Source organism: Aspergillus bombycis (genome assembly GCF_001792695.1).
Source record: "Aspergillus bombycis strain NRRL26010 chromosome Unknown contig00019, whole genome shotgun sequence".
NCBI lineage: Eukaryota > Fungi > Ascomycota > Eurotiomycetes > Eurotiales > Aspergillaceae > Aspergillus > Aspergillus bombycis.
Genome location: NW_019170021.1, coordinates 370085 through 388694, shown reverse-complemented (window position 1 = coordinate 388694; position 18610 = coordinate 370085). Strand labels below are relative to the sequence as shown.

The 18610-nt window shown below is 49.3% G+C and overlaps 7 protein-coding genes across 7 annotated transcripts; 5 read left to right on the top strand and 2 right to left on the bottom strand.

The window, feature by feature from the left end:
* Window positions 1-748: 748 nt before the first annotated feature.
* Window positions 749-2329, bottom strand: ABOM_002797 (uncharacterized protein; the record flags this gene model as incomplete). Its single annotated transcript, XM_022529927.1, has 1 exon — window positions 749-2329. The coding sequence occupies one exon, from the start codon at window positions 2327-2329 to the stop codon at window positions 749-751; it is 1581 nt and encodes a 526-aa protein (XP_022391662.1).
* An 807-nt stretch (window positions 2330-3136) lies between these two features.
* On the top strand, window positions 3137-4669 carry ABOM_002796 (uncharacterized protein; the record flags this gene model as incomplete). Its single annotated transcript, XM_022529926.1, has 1 exon — window positions 3137-4669. The coding sequence occupies one exon, from the start codon at window positions 3137-3139 to the stop codon at window positions 4667-4669; it is 1533 nt and encodes a 510-aa protein (XP_022391663.1).
* A 532-nt stretch (window positions 4670-5201) lies between these two features.
* Window positions 5202-7138, top strand: ABOM_002795 (GMC family oxidoreductase; the record flags this gene model as incomplete). The annotated part of the gene is made up of 4 exons (XM_022529925.1): window positions 5202-5514; window positions 5569-6178; window positions 6231-6850; window positions 6909-7138. 4 exons carry the CDS (start codon window positions 5202-5204, stop codon window positions 7136-7138), a joined length of 1773 nt encoding a protein of 590 aa, XP_022391660.1.
* A 979-nt stretch (window positions 7139-8117) lies between these two features.
* Window positions 8118-10833, top strand: ABOM_002794 (beta-glucosidase; the record flags this gene model as incomplete). The annotated part of the gene is made up of 6 exons (XM_022529924.1): window positions 8118-8232; window positions 8288-8904; window positions 8957-9323; window positions 9384-9774; window positions 9834-10264; window positions 10346-10833. 6 exons carry the CDS (start codon window positions 8118-8120, stop codon window positions 10831-10833), a joined length of 2409 nt encoding a protein of 802 aa, XP_022391661.1.
* A 688-nt stretch (window positions 10834-11521) lies between these two features.
* ABOM_002793 (2,4,5-trihydroxytoluene oxygenase) lies at window positions 11522-12851 on the top strand (the record flags this gene model as incomplete). Its single annotated transcript, XM_022529923.1, has 4 exons — window positions 11522-11540; window positions 11748-12030; window positions 12086-12317; window positions 12372-12851. 4 exons carry the CDS (start codon window positions 11522-11524, stop codon window positions 12849-12851), a joined length of 1014 nt encoding a protein of 337 aa, XP_022391658.1.
* Window positions 12852-13158: 307 nt separating this feature from the next.
* Window positions 13159-14158, bottom strand: ABOM_002792 (fumarylacetoacetate hydrolase family protein; the record flags this gene model as incomplete). The annotated part of the gene is made up of 3 exons (XM_022529922.1): window positions 13159-13457; window positions 13524-13893; window positions 13952-14158. Coding segments are annotated over 3 exons (876 nt in total), but the record flags the coding sequence as incomplete, so codon positions are not given.
* Window positions 14159-15952: 1794 nt separating this feature from the next.
* ABOM_002791 (uncharacterized protein) lies at window positions 15953-17379 on the top strand (the record flags this gene model as incomplete). The annotated part of the gene is made up of 4 exons (XM_022529921.1): window positions 15953-16036; window positions 16088-16330; window positions 16380-16752; window positions 16808-17379. The coding sequence occupies 4 exons, from the start codon at window positions 15953-15955 to the stop codon at window positions 17377-17379; spliced, it is 1272 nt and encodes a 423-aa protein (XP_022391656.1).
* Window positions 17380-18610: the final 1231 nt, after the last annotated feature.

The window sequence follows — 18610 nt, the reverse complement described above, 5'->3', positions numbered from 1 at the left end:
ACCCTGCGACCTAGCGGCGCTCACCCATAAAGCAGCAACCTCCAAAGGACACATATTCCAGTCGGCCGCGTTCAACATGTGGCTTAAGTACGGCTGAGCGGACGGGAAGCCCTGTTCTCCACACCCTGTGGTCGTATGTACCGGAGAATTAATTCAGAAGAAATATATAGCAGTGCGAACTGGACAGCTGGAGGCTCGAGCAACCCGGACGACAGCGCTGAGAGGCAGCTACTACTTTCCCCTTGTCAATGGGTGAATTATTGCGCCGGGGCAAACGAGAAACAACAATTTCGCAGACCTCGTCGTTCCTTAGCTGCACCGATGGTAGCCAGGCGACCGACGTGTCCTTGATCATGCTGCGACTGAGGCAAAGATGACAGGAGATGATTTAGGCGCCGCTATGAGCTAGGCTGAAAATGCCCCTGAGTAGTCAAACACGGAGTTTGGGCGATGCTGGGCAATCAACCTTCACGGTCGTAATGTCCTGTTCTATGAGTACCGCCAGTATCTTCCCGAGAATCACTGGCTGATTCCCACGGGTCCACCTCTCAGACTCGAAGAAACAAGTTCCATGTGCGAACTCACAGTCTTGCAATTGTTGATATGCTGATGCATATGCTTCAAACCGAGACCCCGAGGAATCACTGAACACAACGTGCGCCAAGTTAAATCGTTCATTAAAGGCAAGCGTTGGAGTATGGTTTTCGAAGTAGTGTTTGAGTTTGTTTGCATTATCTCAGAAACCGTGCTACTCATCAAATCCGTACACGAGACCAGAAAATGTCTCACTGAAGAATATCGTATAATCGACGCTCTGTGGAGGAGGTGGGCCGTGGGTTCGGATGAGCCATAATTCGGGCCGGCGAGAGGATGGCTTGGATACTCGCAACCGAAGATTCGTAGTTTTGCCGCCATGAATCACATTGCAAGCTTTCCGCCCTCGCTTTGCACGATAGAATTGGTGAATACCGCCTGTGTCAAGAGAAGTACAAGGTCTGCTCTCTTGACAATCAGAACATTTAAGCTTATCGGTGGCAAAAGGCACACTAGACAGATCGGTACATTCCAGATGTGACCAAGCATAGCAGACTGAACAGTAAACCCCAGTGGCATCTGATGTATTTCGCTTGCCACAACACGGTATGGAGAGGGCGAAACTTTGTAGCTTGAGATCGTGAATTTGGGGAATGGAAGAGTAATACCATTTTTCAACCAAATCAGATGCCTGAGCCATGGAGACCAAATCTCTTGGCATGGTTGTTGCAAGGATATTCTCGAAAAGCTCCGTTGGTATTGTGACACCCCAATACTCTCTGGGGTTCACTGCAACCCCCTTCCAGCGATTCGAAGTGAAGATATATGCCATTATCCTGAACCCTGGGGAGCAACACAGTGCTGAAGTATTGGTAACAAGTGGAATAGGGGTTGAATAGAGTACGTTGCCATTGAAAATCTCAAAAAGCACGACATGCCGTATGGAAATGGCTATTCCATGAACAGGCCCTTTGTGGTTAGTACTGCGGGCAAAAACTTGTGCTTTTGTGGCCACAAAAGTGCCAATTTGATCGGTGTGGCAGCACACGATAAGATATTTATGGAACCAGAATATCTCGTTGATGGGCGCCTTCCATCGCGGAAGGGATGAAAATGTGATCGGTAGTTCCTCAGTATCCATATTCCTGACCTCAAGGTCCCATGCTGCGATACGTAAGATCCCGATAGCAAGGGCAGAGAAAAGAGAGGACGAGTGCTCCCAGGTAGAAGTGTCATCGAAATAAAACCGCCATGTGAAAACAAAGTCCGTAAACAGTTGGAATTGTAGCTCATTTAACCGTGTGGGAATGCTGGGTTTGATTCCGAATGACTTCAATAGATGTTGAACATTGGTTTTATCACGTATGTCACTTAGCGAGGGATCATTGTGCTTAGAGAGCCCCCCTACATCATTGAGGAGTGTGTCTACTGTACTGTGCGATGTCTCTCGGATACTGGCCAATGTCGCCTTTCGGGTGATCCGGTGTAGAACTTGGTTCACCGTTTTCCACTGAGTGACCGTGAAATGACCAGCATCTTCATCAATGGTATAAACATAGTCGAGTTGAAAATGAAGTGGTGTCGGAAATGGGACACTTTCCCATTTGAATTTGTCGGTTTTTGAAAGAATTTGGTTAAGAGTTTTCAGAGTTGTTGGTGAGTCTGGGGATGAGGATTGTCCACGGGGAGGGTGGAACCAACGATACCATTTCCCTACAACGGTGTTAGCAGTGTTAGTCAGTGACGGGAAATCCATACCATCGACATGTAAGTTCCAAAGTCCCCTGGTTACCATCGCGTTCAGTGCTGACAGCGAGTCAAACTATGGGACTGGGGAGCAGGAAGGCGAGAAAGAAAGCACCCGGTCAGTTGGCGCCCACCGACATGTAGTCACTGCCTAACCATGTGACCACGAGGCCTAAGGCCTCAACAAACATTATCATTATTACCATGGCTTCGGTCGAGTGAAAATAGGAGCATCACTCTGGAGGTTATGCATTGTGAAGTCAAAGCAAGGGCCACTCCGGTTGAAGAATAATCCAAAGGCTGTTTGTAAAATATGTTAGACCAGCACTTGACAGTCAACAGTGCTTGCTGTATATATAATAGTCATCAAGCGAACGAAGAAACATGTTGCAATGTAAATCAGTTTTCATGGGGGGTATACATGAATACATACTTTCTCTATGAACTTCCTTAATTCTCGTTCAAATCAATCATGATTTTAGAAAGGCCATCGCCCCGCATAGAAGGTGGAGATTGTACGTGAGGTTCTTGGCGTTGTTGACCCTGGCTGCTGGCTATTTAACCAAATCAAGAATGTCTCTCAACCCCGAAGTTTAGCCGTCAGCCAATGAACGTACAACCAACATCATCATAAACACTCCTCCGCAGTACGTCGTTGCATCGACAATCCATTACTCAATCCTTCTGCATATAGTTACTATGCACGGAAGATCGGACCGATATTCCTGCGCAGGTAACTCTGAACTCAAAACGACGTTGCCCGCCTAGCTATAGCTGAACCCGCAGCGAAAATCAACCCTACCACCTCACTAGCCCCTTCCCTGCACATACCAACCTGCGCGCGCCCACGACCGAAATGGCATCCATACCAAATGGCTTCGAATGGAGTGAGAGCAAGCCTGGTCGATGGGAGCGTGACGTTGACGAGGCGGAGCAATTCTACACATCACTGGCAAAGGCGTATGAAGGTACCGGCAGAACGTTCTTTGCCATGACAGGCTTCATCTCTGTTTGTGTTCCTGCAGATGGTCTTTCATCAAGCCACCCCACCGAAAATAGAGCAGAGGAAGCTCTACGAAAGGCCTGGCTTCGACTACGGTACGATCATCCCACAATCGCATCGCGAGTGGAACATGACGTGCACGGAAAAAAGTGTAGAAAGATATATGAGACGTTCACCGAAGCGTCCCCTCAGGAGGATTGGTTGAAAGAGACATTTCAAGTCCTGTCAACCGGCGCATCAGGCCTTGACTGGTGTAATTCGGATCCGCCCGTCCCGGAATTGCCGACATTATTTCTGATCAAACAGCCATCCTCAGCTGATGGGGCCTTTCGAGCGGATGTTGTTCTTCGAGCTCATCATGACATTATTGATGGAATGGGTACATTGATGCTCTTCAACAATTTATTCGCACATGCTGCTGAAATCTATAAGTTGGGAGAGAGCTATACCTCTCCCTCCTTTGGTGGGGAATGGGCGAATTTGAGCCCGCCACTCCGTGTGGCTGCCGGGATACCCAAGGATTTAAGGCCAGATCAACAAGACCGACTACGAGATATCATTCAGTCCAAGGAGTCCATCAAGAAGGACGTTGAAATTGCTAGCTTGCCATTCCGCAGAGATCGGATGCAGCCAGGCAAACATCAGCGTGTCGCCGTCAGGCTATCTGTGGAGCAGACGAGGGAGTTGCTAGATAAATGTCGGGAGGCTGGTCTCAGTATTACTCATGCGTACCATACTGCAATCGCGGTTACTGTCCGGGGCATGCAGGAGAGACACGCGGATGAGCGCAAGGTTCGTTATATCAACTACAGCCTCATCAACGAGCGTGGCCGCTGCAAGAACCCATATAGGACATGGGCCCACCCGGTGACGGCATACCACTCTGTATCAGGAAACTCCCTGGCAATCGATTTGAACATTACATCGTCGTTGGACACGACTGATGTGGCGTCTACTACAGCGAACGACAAAGCAGAATTCATGGGTATTGCTCAGGTAGTAAAGGACTTTTACCTCGGCATACGGGATGACAAGGAGCACATATTTCTTGTTCCCTCTTATTGGAAGATGTCTACCATTCCATATCCCGATGATGGAGCAACTCCGCCTGTCCCGGCACGCAATGAAACCCCATCTGCTTCCATATCTAGCATGGGTGTCATTGATAAAGTGATAAGTCCTACCCATGGGCCATTCCAGCTCGATAACCCATGGGTTACCGGAGAAGAGCTAGGGACGGGACTTGGTCTATTCTTGGGCACATGGAAGGGCAGGTTGAGTTTGAGTGTAGCATATAACGATGCATGGCATGACAAGGACGAGGCAATGGCCTTCTTGGAGAGATGCAACCAGACGACACTTCGAGCACTGGGTGCACAAGGGTGAGCAGCATATGTGGCTAAATGGTGTTTAGTAGAAAGGAAATCTATAGAGAAGGATGAATATCGTCAATTGAGCATATGTACCATTTAGCATGCGGCCAACTTTAGCAATAGACCAAAATGTGTCCCTTACCCCGAGAAAAAAAGACTCCCTTTTAGAATTCACATAGTCATGTATATCAAGCTCGCGAGGCCTTGCACCGAGACATGCTGCTCACCTCTCATCGTCAGTGTCTTGGCAATGCAGATCTCCCCCGGGCTCCTTGCAGTCTGCAATACCACCCTTACATATAGAAAATGCTACTTGCGGTAAAATACCCAGCAAGCCCCGCTCCTGTATAGTTACCCCAACTTTCGCGCTAGGACACGACACTCCCCTTTGCATGCTGGATGACGTTTTAGAATCTGCCCAAGCTGCAGGTATGAGTAAAGAATATAAATCCGTCTCTATGCTCCCTTCCCCTCCCCAATCCGATGCTCGAAACATATATCTGGAACCAGAAGCACTGAACTTCCAGTGGTGAAGATCTGTGAATATGCTCCCCTTTTGGATTCTGCTCCTGGTAGTTGGAGTCATAGCCTCTGATTATGACTATATCATTGTCGGCGGAGGCACAAGCGGATTAGCTGTTGCCAACCGACTGGCCCAAGATCCAAAGACTTTAGTTTTAGTTATCGAGGCCGGACCGTCCGTTTATGATAATGTCAACGTGACCGACATCAGCAATCTTGCGTACACATATGACAGTCCCCTCGACTGGGCATACGAGACGACGGAACAGAGCTTTGGCAAACGTCGCCAAGTGATGCGCGCGGGGAAAGCGCTCGGAGGAACAAGTGTTATGAATGGTACGTAAGGAGACTCCAAGTGTGCTTTAGACAAAGCAATTAAGCGGCTTCTAGGGGCTGCCTACGTCCGAGCAGAAAAAGCGCAGATTGATGCCTTGCGTGAGATTGGAATCGAAGGTTGGGACTGGGATAGCCTGTTTCCATACTTTACGAAAAGTGAAAATATGACGGCGCCCAACCAGACTCAAATCGAGGCCGGGGCGTCCATCTCTCCTGATCTCCACAGTACTGGTGGGCCGGTGAATGTTGGATTCATGGATATACGGAAGGATGAAGATGACTTGACAGCGAGTATGAATGGCACGTTGGAATTACTGGGCATTCCATGGAATCAGGACTTGAATTCCGGACATATGCGAGGCTTCGCCCTTCATCCTTATACGGTTGACGTGACGAATATCCGCAGTGATGCGGCCAGAGCATACTATTGGCCCTATGCTGAGAGACAGAATCTGCAGGTCGAACTGAATACGTTCGTCACCCGGATCGTATGGCAGAATGGGGGAAAGGGCAGCGATATTCGTGCCCGAGGAGTCGAGATCATCACCCAGGATGGAAATGGACAACAAAAGAGTGTTATTAATGCCCGAAAGGAAGTCATCCTCGCAGCGGGTGCGATGCGATCACCTGCAATTCTAGAGCTTTCTGGTGTCGGAAATCCTAGGTAACATTTCTCTTCCCAGTGTTATTTCGCGGACTTCTGACACCCCCAACAGAATATTAGAAAAATATGGGATTCCAGTGGAGGTCAATCTACCAAGCGTTGGCGAAAACCTGCAAGATCAACTGAATACCTCCATCGTTGTGTCTACCGAAACGCCAGTAACGGGAACAAGAACGGTGGCTTTCGCCTCGGTGTCCGACATCTTCGGGTCATCAGCGCAGTCAGTGGCTGACTCAGTTCGTTCACAACTCGAGGAATATGCCGATGTTACCGCTAGGGGCAGCAATGGTGCTATGAGAAAAGAGGACCTGCTCAAGATGTTCGAGGTGCAGCACGACCTTGTGTTCGCCAAGGATGTTCCATCTGCTGAATTTGTCTTTATATTGGAGGACGCCAATACTATCCATACTGGCTACTGGGGCCTTCTCCCGTTTGCGCGAGGAAGCGTTCATATCAGCTCCGCCGACCCCATGGAGCCACCGGTAGTGAACCCAAACTTCGGCCTTCTCGAGTGGGACGTCCAGATACAAATCGCTATGTCCAAATTCCTGCGCCGAATGTTCAAGAGTGGCGACTTCGATGGTCTAATCAGCAATGAGACTCTGCCTGGGTTTACGGACGTTCCGCAGGATGCCTCGGACGAGACCTGGAAGAAATGGATAGGAGAACAATGTAAGTAAACCCGTCCCTCTCCCTCATTTGAGGTTCTAACCTCTGAACTTGTCGTTAGATACGCCAAACTATCATGTCATCGGAACCACGTCTATGTTGCCCCGCTCTATGGGTGGAGTTGTCGACAGCCGATTGAAGGTCTACGGTACTAGTAATGTGCGCGTGGTTGACTCCTCCATTCAACCTCTGCAGATCGGTGGCCATCCTACAGCTAATCTCTACGGTATTGCGGAACGTATCTCTGACATCATCAAGGAGGATGCTGCTGCTGCAGATACCGATTTCTGAGTCAGTCGAGCATACTCGTAAGATATATGGTGGTGGATCAGAATTGTGTCCGTCCATATTAAGAGCAGTCGAAGGCAATGGTGTCCTTTTCTCTAGACAAGACGTAATTACATTCATACATCTACTGATATTCGACTATGACTACACCTTCTACGTAATATGTAGTGGTTTACATTGGCACGAGATAGCCCGGCCCAACTGTTGACAATGGGCTGGAGCCCTCAGTACTTGCTGGAGAAAGACAGACACCATAACTTTGAGTAGGTCGCAAATACACCCTGGCGTCATCGGTTCATGATAATTCTGAAGGTCCACGAGTCCCATTCTACTGAATCCTTGAGTAGACTCAGGTTGTAATGGCCCCTGTTCGGAGTGCCCCAGCAGCCGGTCCGGAGTATGCGCATATAAAGTACATAACGGCCCTTGCTGCATCTCGGGTCAAGGTTTCCCGAGCAAAACGAAAAGCGAATATGTGTCGGACGTTTCCGACAGCACACAAAATAGAGGTTGATAACCACCCATCCCGGCAAAGGCCAAAGCGATTTATCACCTTACCAAAGTAGGTAAAACTGCCAGCTGCCTAAAGTTCATCAAGCTCATGCCGTTCCCCAGCTTCATCCCCGCAATCTTCCCCATATCACTTAGTTATGTTACTTGGACAAATAAAGAGATGATCGACCGGCCCATCGTACGCACGGGTGTTTACCCGAAGTTTAGCCGGAGCACCTTCTACATTCATACCTTGTTTTCTATTGCATTGTGGATCTGGGGAATCTATGAAAACACCCAATGTACCATAAAAGGATGGTATAGGCGAGCTAGACTCATCCTAGATTTCAAGGGAAGCATGACGTATCGGGATCACAGTTTATTCTGCTGCGAGGGGAAAAGCATGGTTATAAAAGGGCACGTTCGACAGGGGCAATTTCCTGTTTGCAGCAAGTAACCACTGAAGTTCTCTTGAGCAAGCATCACCATCATGCGCAGCGAGCTCGTGTACACGGCAGCGTTTGCCTCTTGTATAGGTGCTTCTGGCGCTGTCCGGAATCACAACGACTACCTCTATAGCCCTACCCCGGACGAGATTCCCAACCGTGAGTGAGCACCGACGCATATATTCTCAGCGATATTCCCCCTGACATAAAACAGCGGATGCAACGGGCCTCGAGTGGGAAGATGCCTTTGCACGGGCCTCAGATTTTGTCTCCCAGCTAACCACCGAAGAGAAAGTGAGTTTGGTCTCGGGGACGGAAGGGCCTTGTGTAGGGAACATTGCGCCCATCTACTGTCTCAACTTCACAGGACTGTGTATCCAGAATGGCCCCTTGGCATTGGAGCAAGGCACTTACTCTTCCGTCTTCCCTGCCGGCATTACTATCGCCGCAACCTGGGATAAGAACATTGCCTACGAAAGAGGGAGTCAGATGGCTGCCGAGTTCCGGGGCAAGGGGTCGCAGGTTCTTCTTGGGCCTGTTGCTGGTCCTCTTGGTCGGTCGGGTCTGGGTGGAAGAAACTGGGAGGGCTTCTCACCAGATCCCTATTTGACTGGAGAATTGTTCACGGAGACCATCCTTGGTATCCAGGACACCGGTGTACAGGCGTGCGCCAAGCACTTCATCGGTAATGAGCAAGAAACGCAACGGCAGCCTTCCCAGAATGAGGACGGTACCACAATTGAGAGTGTCTCGTCCAATATTGACGATCGCACTATGCACGAACTCTATCTTTGGCCATTTCAACAAGCAGTCAGGGCCGGAGTTGCTACGGTAAGTTATGCATAGATGAGCGTGCGAGCTATATCTGACGACGCGGTACCAGGTGATGTGCAGTTACAACCGCTTGAACCAAACCTACGGATGCCAGAACAGTAAGGTGCTGAATGGTATCCTCAAAGAGGAGCTTGGTTTCCAAGGGTACGTGATGTCAGACTGGGGTGCTACACACAGTGGTGCCTTCGCCATTAACGCTGGCGAGGACATGGATATGCCGGGCACTGCGAGCTTTGGGACTGTGTTCTTCCACGAAAACCTGATTGAATCTGTGAAAAATGGCTCTGTTTCAATGGACCGCCTAGACGACATGTGCCGCAGAGTCATGACGCCGTACTTTCACCTTAATCAGGATAAGGATTTCCCAGGTCTGGACCCGGCCAACAAGGAGCTCAATGCAGTGCTCTTCTCTAGCCGTAAGTGATGACTCTCATGCTAATGTGTGTGTATGAAGCTTGATACTGAATCACAAGTAGCCCAAGAGTACAAATACAATTACACCTATGGACCAGTCGCCAATGTTGACGTCCGCGGCAACCATGGAGAAGAGATCCGCAAGCAAGCTGCAGACGGTACTGTACTCTTGAAAAACACAAACAACACTCTTCCCCTGAAGTCTCCGAAGCAGATCGCGGTTTTCGGCAATGACGCTGGAGATTTCACCAACGGCATGTCCGTTTTCTACTTCAACGGCGTTGGTGACTACGAATACGGCGTACTTGCAGCAGGTGGGGGTTCTGGATCAGGCCTCTTCTCGTACTTAGTCAGTCCTCTTGAGGCCATCAAGCAGCGCGCTGGCTTCCGAGATCAGACGCTCGTGCAATATGTACTGAACAACAGTGCGATTATTGAAGAGGATAGCCCATAGTGAGTGAAATTACCCCAGCCCACCCCCGCCAGCTGACACTAAACGAAATGAAACCCAGCCTCAAAGCGCTACTTCCATCATCCCCGGACGTCTGCCTTGTCTTCCTAAAAAGCTGGGCAACCGAAGGCGAAGACCGCGCGTCACTCCGTGTGGATTGGAACGGCGACGAGGTTGTCGAGAAGATCGCGTCTACGTGCTCGAATACGGTGGTCGTCACCCACTCCAACGGCATCAACGTCCTGCCCTGGGCGGACCATCCCAATGTAACCGCCATTCTGGCTGCCCACCTTCCCGGCCAAGAAGCCGGCAACAGCATCGTCGACGTGCTCTGGGGAGATGTCAACCCGTCCGGCCATCTGCCCTACACAATCGCCAAAACACAATCTGACTATTCCTTTGCTCCGATTCAAAATGCTACGGCTCTCCAAGACACTAACGATCCAGCAGCTTGGCAATCTGATTTTAAGGAAGGGGTGCTGATTGACTACCGTGCGTATTCCTCCGACCTGCCCATATTTCTGGCAGCCAACAGCCATGAGATCTCAAAGCCTCACTAACAGGATCGAATAGGACATTTCGACTACTATAACAAAACGGTACAGTACGAATTTGGATACGGTCTTTCGTACACCACCTTTTCGATCGGAAAGAACATCTCCATTACTCCTCTCTTCAACGGAGATTTATCGGCTCTACCGGCGGATGCAAAGGTCGTCCCTGGAGGAAACCCCAACCTCTGGGAAGCGCTTTACAGGATCTCCATTACCGTGAAAAACACCGGGGAGGTTGCTGGGGCCGCCGTGCCACAGCTTTACTTGGGTCTTCCGAAAGAAACGACTCGGGCGGCTTCGCCAGTTAATGTTCTTCGGGGATTTGAGAAGGTGTACCTCCAGCCTGGAGAGTCCAGAAAGGTCACGTTTGAGTTGACGAGAAGGGACATTAGTCACTGGGATGTTACAGGGCAGCAGTGGGCAATAGCAAGTGGGGTGATGCAAGCACACGTTGGTTTCTCCAGCAGGGACTTCCAGGTGGCGAGCTCGTTCACTCCGATCCGGTGATGTGAGGGTTAAGTCGGTGGAATGGTCTGATGCCCGTTAGGCTACCTGTTAGTAAATACAGAACGGAGGCTCAGTGTAAGTAAGCTAGATACATAGAACTTGATTGGGTATTACATGCCCTAATTGTGACTCTCGGGTAGACATATTATGTCCATGCTGTATAGAAGCGATGGACGAACACTGATAGCATGTTGGGAGAAGATATCTCAAACGCCGCCTGGCCCCACTTCGGGGGAAATATGAATGAATTGAGTTGTTAGCTTAGAGTTGAAATATTCCGTAGAACCAGTTTTCATATCTTTGGACGCTTAGAAACACTCCATCGATGAACTAACGCATTAACCGTGACCACTGATGTGCAAAGTATTCTTAAGCATGTGAGGTGTTATCATACCTGAGGCTTGATATATATCCCGGATCTGCTGCTTTTGATACTGCTAGACATCTATCTTTCCTTTCTACATGCTGTTGCTCGCCGCTCGAACTTAACATGTTGCGTCTCACATGAACCAGAAGTTCCAGACCTTCAGTTTGTGCTCTCGAAGTGCTCATCGACACTATGCAGCTTATACACCTGTAATGCCTACAGCCAGGATCATAAACGAGCCCCACAGAGAAAATGTGGGACATGAGCTGATTAACAGTGGGACAACCCCAGAAACCAGCCAGGCCCCTCCAAGCCGACTTTATGCGGGGAAATTCTTGGGGTAATCCATATAAGCAGAAACGAAGGCAGCACGTCCAAGACCCAACATAACGAAGCCACAGAAGAAAGTAGTATACAGCATGACCGTGGTAAGAGCCCCAGCCCCCCAAGATCTCCCCTGACAGTCTTGCTAATCACGCACGACACGAACAGCGCGAACGACCCGCTCCGGCCCATGGGGCCTCAGTTGCCGATATTACCGCCATAGGCCCGGAGCAAGAGTCGGTCGCATCGTGGAGGACGCGATGCAATATCGACACCGAGAAGCAGATCCGACTGGTGAAACTGTCGCACATGCGCTACCAGCATCCGGACTTGAATGAAATTACGGTGTTTTTGCAAGACTTTGGGATGGAGGTGGTTAAGATGACGGCCGATAGGGTCTGGTATCGAGGCTACGGCATTGATCAATATGTGTATTACGCACAGAAGGGAGAGAAGAAGTTCTTAGGCGGCACATTTGAAGTGGAGTCATTCCAGGACCTGGAGAAGTGAGTTGTCTGTCCCTGTTTCCCACACTAGTGGAAAGGATTGCTAATCGCGTAGAGCTGCGCAGATGCCTGGGGCAGGGGAAATCCAAGAGTTGTCAGAAGCACCGGGGGGAGGGCACCTGCTTACTCTACCTGATCCGGAGGGATTTCCTATCAATCTGATCTATGGACAAGAGCCACGCCAGCCTGGAGAATACCCGACGAGCATTATCGTGAATACGGAGTCTGAGAAACCACGGATTCGGAAGTTTCAGCGCTTTAATCCGGGTCCAGCTGCGGTTCACAAGGTACGTTTTCTTCTATACCAATTTGAATAAAATAAGGACTAACAGATCAACCAGCTTGGACACTTCGGTCTCTGCGTTCAGAAGTTCGACGAATTGGTAAACTTCTATACTACAAACTTCAATCTCGTGCCGAGTGATTTCCTGCACGTGGAGAAGGAGGGTCAAAAGAAGAATGTCGCTCTCTTCGCACACATCGACCGTGGAACAGCCTATGTCGATCATCACAGCTTTTTCTTGAGCACAAACCTGACCTCGCATGTTCATCATTGCTCTTTCGAGGTCCATGATATTGATACGCAGCATCTCGGTCATCAGTGGCTGAGTGGGAAGGGATACGAATCGGTTTGGGGCGTGGGGAGACATATCCTAGGCTCCCAAATCTTCGACTACTGGTGGGATACCACCGGTAATATGGTGGAACACTATGCAGATGGCGATCTGATCAATGAAGAGACACCAATTGGCTATGGGCCTGCGGGGGATGAGTCGTTGGCAGTTTGGGGTCCTGAGGTCCCGTCTTGGTTCTTGAACTAGTTTACTGTTTGAGGTAGGGCCTGTGGCTGTACCAATTATATCCAATTTATTACTTATACTTTTGATTGTTGCGGCTCGGTGGAGACTTGGTATTATAGTCGTGTCATTACAAGGAAGCAAGAGGTCCAAGAAATGCGCGGGTGCCCAAACCTACTACTATCCCTAGGCACTGGATGACAGCTGTATCTAGCAGATTCGGTCTAAGTCATCTCGCGATTCGTAATGGGCACAATGATGAAGCGGATCCCATCTTACCGTTTAATGATTAACATAACGAATAGCCTCTTCTATATAAAATCAACGCTATCTATTCATACCGCACCTTGTTGACCAACGTGCCGATGTTTTCAATTTCGACATTGATCTCATCACCATCCTTCAGGACAATTCTGGGCTCCCGAGTAAACCCAATTCCAGCCGGAGTTCCCGTCAGGAAAATTGTGCCAGCTTCCAGTGTTGTGCCCTGGGACAGATAGGAGATCTGCTTCTTAATCGAAAACAGCATTTCCTTGGTATGGCCATTCTGCAGGACGGTCCCATTATGGATTGCCTTAATGAACAAAGTCTGCGGGTCCTTGATGACAGAGGACGAAACGAGGACGGGCCCTATACTGGTGAGCAACCGGGACCTCCAGACAAAACCCAAGAGGATGAAGAAACAAAAGAACGTACCGATAGGGCAACTCCCGTCCAACCCCTTCGAAAACGACCACTGGGAAGTCGCAAATTGCAGTGCCCTTGCTGACACATCATTAGATGCCGTATAACCCAGAACATAATCCAGCGCTTCCTCTTCAGGGATATCGCGCCCTGTCTTCCCAATGACGACACAGAGTTCTGCCTCGTAATCGCTCGTTTCGTCCTGCGCGCACTTGGGGATATTAATCGTAGCTGGATACGGATTGGCCAAGGCAGTGCGAGGCTTGGTGAACATAACGGGGACGGTGGGGAGGGCCATGTTGGCCTCCTTGGCATGGTCAAGGTAGTTCAGGCCCAGACAACGGATGTAACTGCATTGTTCTTTGGTGACTGGGGAGAGAAGCTACTTTGTGGTTAGCGTGACCCCTCGACTATAACCGGCTATCAGGTGAGGTCTTTACCTGCTTGACGTGCATCACGGTCGTCGATACGCGTCCGTCGAAGATCGTCCCATCAATCCGATACGCCGCAATTTCCACGCCATTGACGCTATCTTTGCCAATGTCGCGAGTGGTATCGACTAATTGGCCCAGATGCTCTTGGCTATCTTCGACGGCAATAAAACGGATGAGGTGTGTCCAGGACATCTTGACGGCGTGAAATGATATCTGGGGAAATTGGGAGTCAAGAACAATTCGGGTGCTGCATTCGCTATTTATTGGGCCATCGGGATGGGGTTCCGTGTCCCACCTCGGATATTGCGGGTGAGCCTTATCGATGCGGGGACGGTGGGACGCTCCAACTTCCATATTTCCGTACTTCCGATACACGAAGCATATAAGTAACCAAAGGCGGCGAAAGAATGCACTCCTATTGCGTTGAGGGTTCCAACGATGCCACTCTTGTACCAAGGAATACCAGGCCCTGACAGGCATTTCCAATAGCAGTCCACTATGAAGCGATCAGATGGCCAACTGAGTCCTGGCCACGCCCTTCCTAACAGATCTTCAGGCGGCGGAAAACATAGATGACAATACTCTTCATGCTCATGAAGACCAACCTCACTTGGATGCATTTTGTAGCAGGAACTACAGTGTTGGTGTGCGCTGTGTGATCTGGAGTGAAGTATAGATGATGCTGACATCTATTATAGCGTGAAGTTGTCACTCTGTATCTACATGGCGTCAAAGAATATCAGACAAAGAAGCTTGAAGACTTCGGAGACAGAAATATTCCTGCTGAATATTCTGTTAAGCACTGGATATACCACGGCAGAGGATGCTTTCACAGTTACCTGGCTTGTTGACGATGTGGTAACCCTCGATAGCGCGGTGGCTCTCAACGGGGCACAGCGACTGTATCATTTGCTTCGTTGATATGGCGGGGTTTGATATGATTGCCTCACTAACTAAAGCTTCCATGTTTGGAGTATTCCGTCGCTTGAGCGTTCCAATACTAAAACGCCTTTATTGAAGCCAGACATCCACTTACTACTATTAGGTAAGACGTCTCCGACAACACGGTACTTCATGCTGCGCTGGACAACAAGGATGCTTGAGCTGTGCTTGAGCTCATTTTACTTCAAACTCCGACGGAACTTTACAAGACCAGCGTGAATAATACATCAGTCCTCAGCTGGGCGATTATGCTCCATTCCATCGATGCCGTTCTCCCCCTTCTGAAGCAGAGTGTTATATCCCTATCCTCGAATTCTCCTCACCTGCCGCCACTGTACATCGCAGCTTCTAGACAGGATCTCGAGATGGCGCTGCTGCGCATTGAACGCAGTACCCATCCAAACGCCGGCTGAGGAGCACTAGAAGGGACCGCGTTGCACGTTGCAGTGGAGTGTCTTAGATCCGATCTATTCGACCATAAAGCCATTCAGGCCCTCTGTTCAATCTGGGAACATGGTGGGGATGTGGAGGCGCCGAATCTATACGGAGTGACACCTCCGAGCATGATGAATCACTTGGTCACTAGGGATTGGCGATGCGCGAGTTATTGTGTCTGAGATCAGAAAACATGAATATTGACTATACTACCCCTTTGTATCTTTGCTTTTGCTATTTGACATTCAGTGTTTAATATTATAAGGCCAACCCTAACCGGTGGTTTTCATGGCTCTCTTACTCCACAGATATACTGATATGTTAGCGCAATATAATCTAGAATTCCATATGAACGACGATAGCGTTCACTGAATTACAATAGCACCATCCATACAATAGCAGATAAATTCAGATAGCCATCAAACCATGACTCTCGGTGCCAAGACGAACAATCTCCAACAATAGGACCAAAGCAGCCCGTCGGACTTGGCAATGCTCCAAAGACTCTAGATTTGAGGACCTTCGGGGCGTCGTGGATTCGAGATTTTTGGCCATGCATCTCCCACTCTTTTATTTTCATTTTTATTTTTATTTTTTCGTATGATAGAGAACCTGCATCTCTAGGATACAATGCGTCATATTGTATTATTTTTGTATTTTCTCTGCCTTGCATGGGCAAAGGATATAAGTCCCCAGTACGATGCCGAATTAGACGTAATATCCTCCCACCCATTGGCGCAATCCCATTTAACTAATTGATCGCAGAAAATAACACACGTCTTCGTGACAAACATCACCCTGATAGACTCGATTGAGTCACGTCAGCAAGAAGAATATGCGCGACTACAGAGCCGCCTTCAACGCCCCGTCGCATCAGGGGATACATCACATCCTCGACAGAGATTGCTCACAGCTCTCCATGCCTTCCAGCGCTACAAGGAGCGCAATCTAGTCGAGACGAAGCGATGGCGGGATTGGTATAAGAAAATCCCTAAGAAACAGCGCTCGGTATGCGCTCCCGTGAAACACATTGTTTTTCATACTAACGACGTTGTAGATCGTTGAGTCCACGGTGAAATATACCCGTAAATTAAACACAGTGGACCACCTTTTTGAAACAAACGAGAAATTAGCACATGAGATCGTCAAGCATGGGATGCAATTCTATAACATTTCCCAAGCCGAATTGGACAAGTTCATCAAGGAGAACGAAAAGCAGGGTGTCAATACCGACAAAACGAGTGTCTCGCAGGCGATGAAGCACTTCGTGCGCGATTGGGCTGATGAAGGGTACGACGAGAGACAGGACGCATTCCCGTGCGTTCTGGGTACTCTTGCGAACATGTCAAGAACTCCCGCGCAACCGTTGCGGGTGTTACTGCCCGGAGCAGGACTGGGACGATTGGCAAATGAGGTCAATGCATTAGGTGGTTAGTTTTGCTTCAGCTACGACTAAAGCTCATCGAGAGGGACTAATCAAGGCAGGCTTCGAGGTGACCATGAACGAATGGTCCATGTACATGAACCTCGCGTATCGATATCTATCCAGCCTGTCGAGCGCCAACAGCAAGGCTTTCCATCCGTACGTCGACTGGTGGTCGCACCAGGCAACAACCAGTGATCTGCAGCGTTCCGTCTCGTTTCCGGATTCATTGGCTAGTCCCTCAGTCCTCCTGGTCGAAGGCGACTTTACTACAGTATTTGCAGAAGAGACGGGGAAGTATGACGTGATAGTCACGCTGTTCTTCATCGATACTGCGCGGAACTTGGTTTCTTATTTTGAGAATATCCATCGCTTACTCCGCCCTGGGGGTCAGTGGATCAACCTGGGTCCATTGTTATACGGAAGTGCGCCCTTTTTGCAGCTGTCGCTGGATGAGATCGTGGCTTTATCCGAACACATTGGGTTTAAGTTCCCGGAGACGGACGCATCTTGCGGGGATATAACAATCCCTGGGATGACAGTTCGTGGCAAGGAAGTAGCCTACGCCCAGAATGGGAAGGGCCTGAGCAGGAATGCATACCAGGCACAGTTTTGGGTCGCCCAGAAAAATTAAATGTAGGGTCTTTAGCCCAACCGAAGGAAAATACATGACTTGAGCACGCCTCGAGAGTGGAAGTTTTGTTGCTGGGAAGATCCATCTCATGTCAACAAACTTCCAGGAAAGTACCGAACAATTCATGGAAGGATCCAACTACCGGACAGGAAATACAGAACCATTATAAGAATGAGACCAAAGCTCCTCATCAGGATGCTGTTCCAAGATGATGGGCCAGATTTCGCATCCGATGCGATGACTGGGAGGACAAGCAGCCCATGCACCCAATGGTCGACACCTGGAAGAAGCCTCAAAGATGTGGAAATCCCCTCGATGTCTTGTGCTTTCTTTGTCAGGCAGTCATCAGCGGGACTGGGCTGTTTCAGATATTTTGGTAGGCTATCCGAGTGTATTCTAGACAAAGGTACTAAAATAATCAATGAAACGGAGACCTATCGACCCACCTAGGAGGTCTCCAATCATGCGATTCTCAGCGAGTTGCCCTAGCGTGGTATATTCCTGGTGATACTTGATGAATGTAATTCTGTATTGACTTCGTCGCTCAGTGGTTTGAACTGGCTAAGGCGCGTATAGAATGATCCCACCATGGGTTGCATAGAAAAAGACTACAAAATTGTTAATTACACACTAAGACCGACTACAGGTAGCGCTGGGCCTGCACGCGTTGCAGAACAAGGCATCTCAAGCCAGAAGACTGGGTGGCGTGGCTACGTTCATGGAATTGCCACAGGATAGGATATTTCCATGCCTCCCTGCATGCCAGGGCTCATTCAAGGTGAGGCCGTGACGGGGTTGTAATGCATGAATCATGGCTCATACCGGTCTAACCTACCCTTGATACGATATCATGCTATTAGCGCTAGGCTATTCTTACTCACCTGTGGACATCTAGTTAGATCGGCCCATCTGCAAGTGCAAGTTCCACTTCAGTGAGGTATTTCGCGTGACATAATGGCAAGTGCAACGCTGATGAGACCAAAATGGCGGAATGATATTTTTCGAATCCATATTCTACTTCTGTCCCCCCGTATAGTACATTAGGCACATCGTAGTGTGCCGCCAACTTCAATGCGCATACAGGCAACTGGTAATTTTCATGCAGGCAAAAGCCGGCCAATACGCAAGACAGTCGCCAGGCGCTGCGCTCTACTCCGCGGTCGAATTGAATCGGCGACGCCAAAGTTGGTTATAAGACCCCTTCCTCATTCCATATACCCGCCCAGCCAGC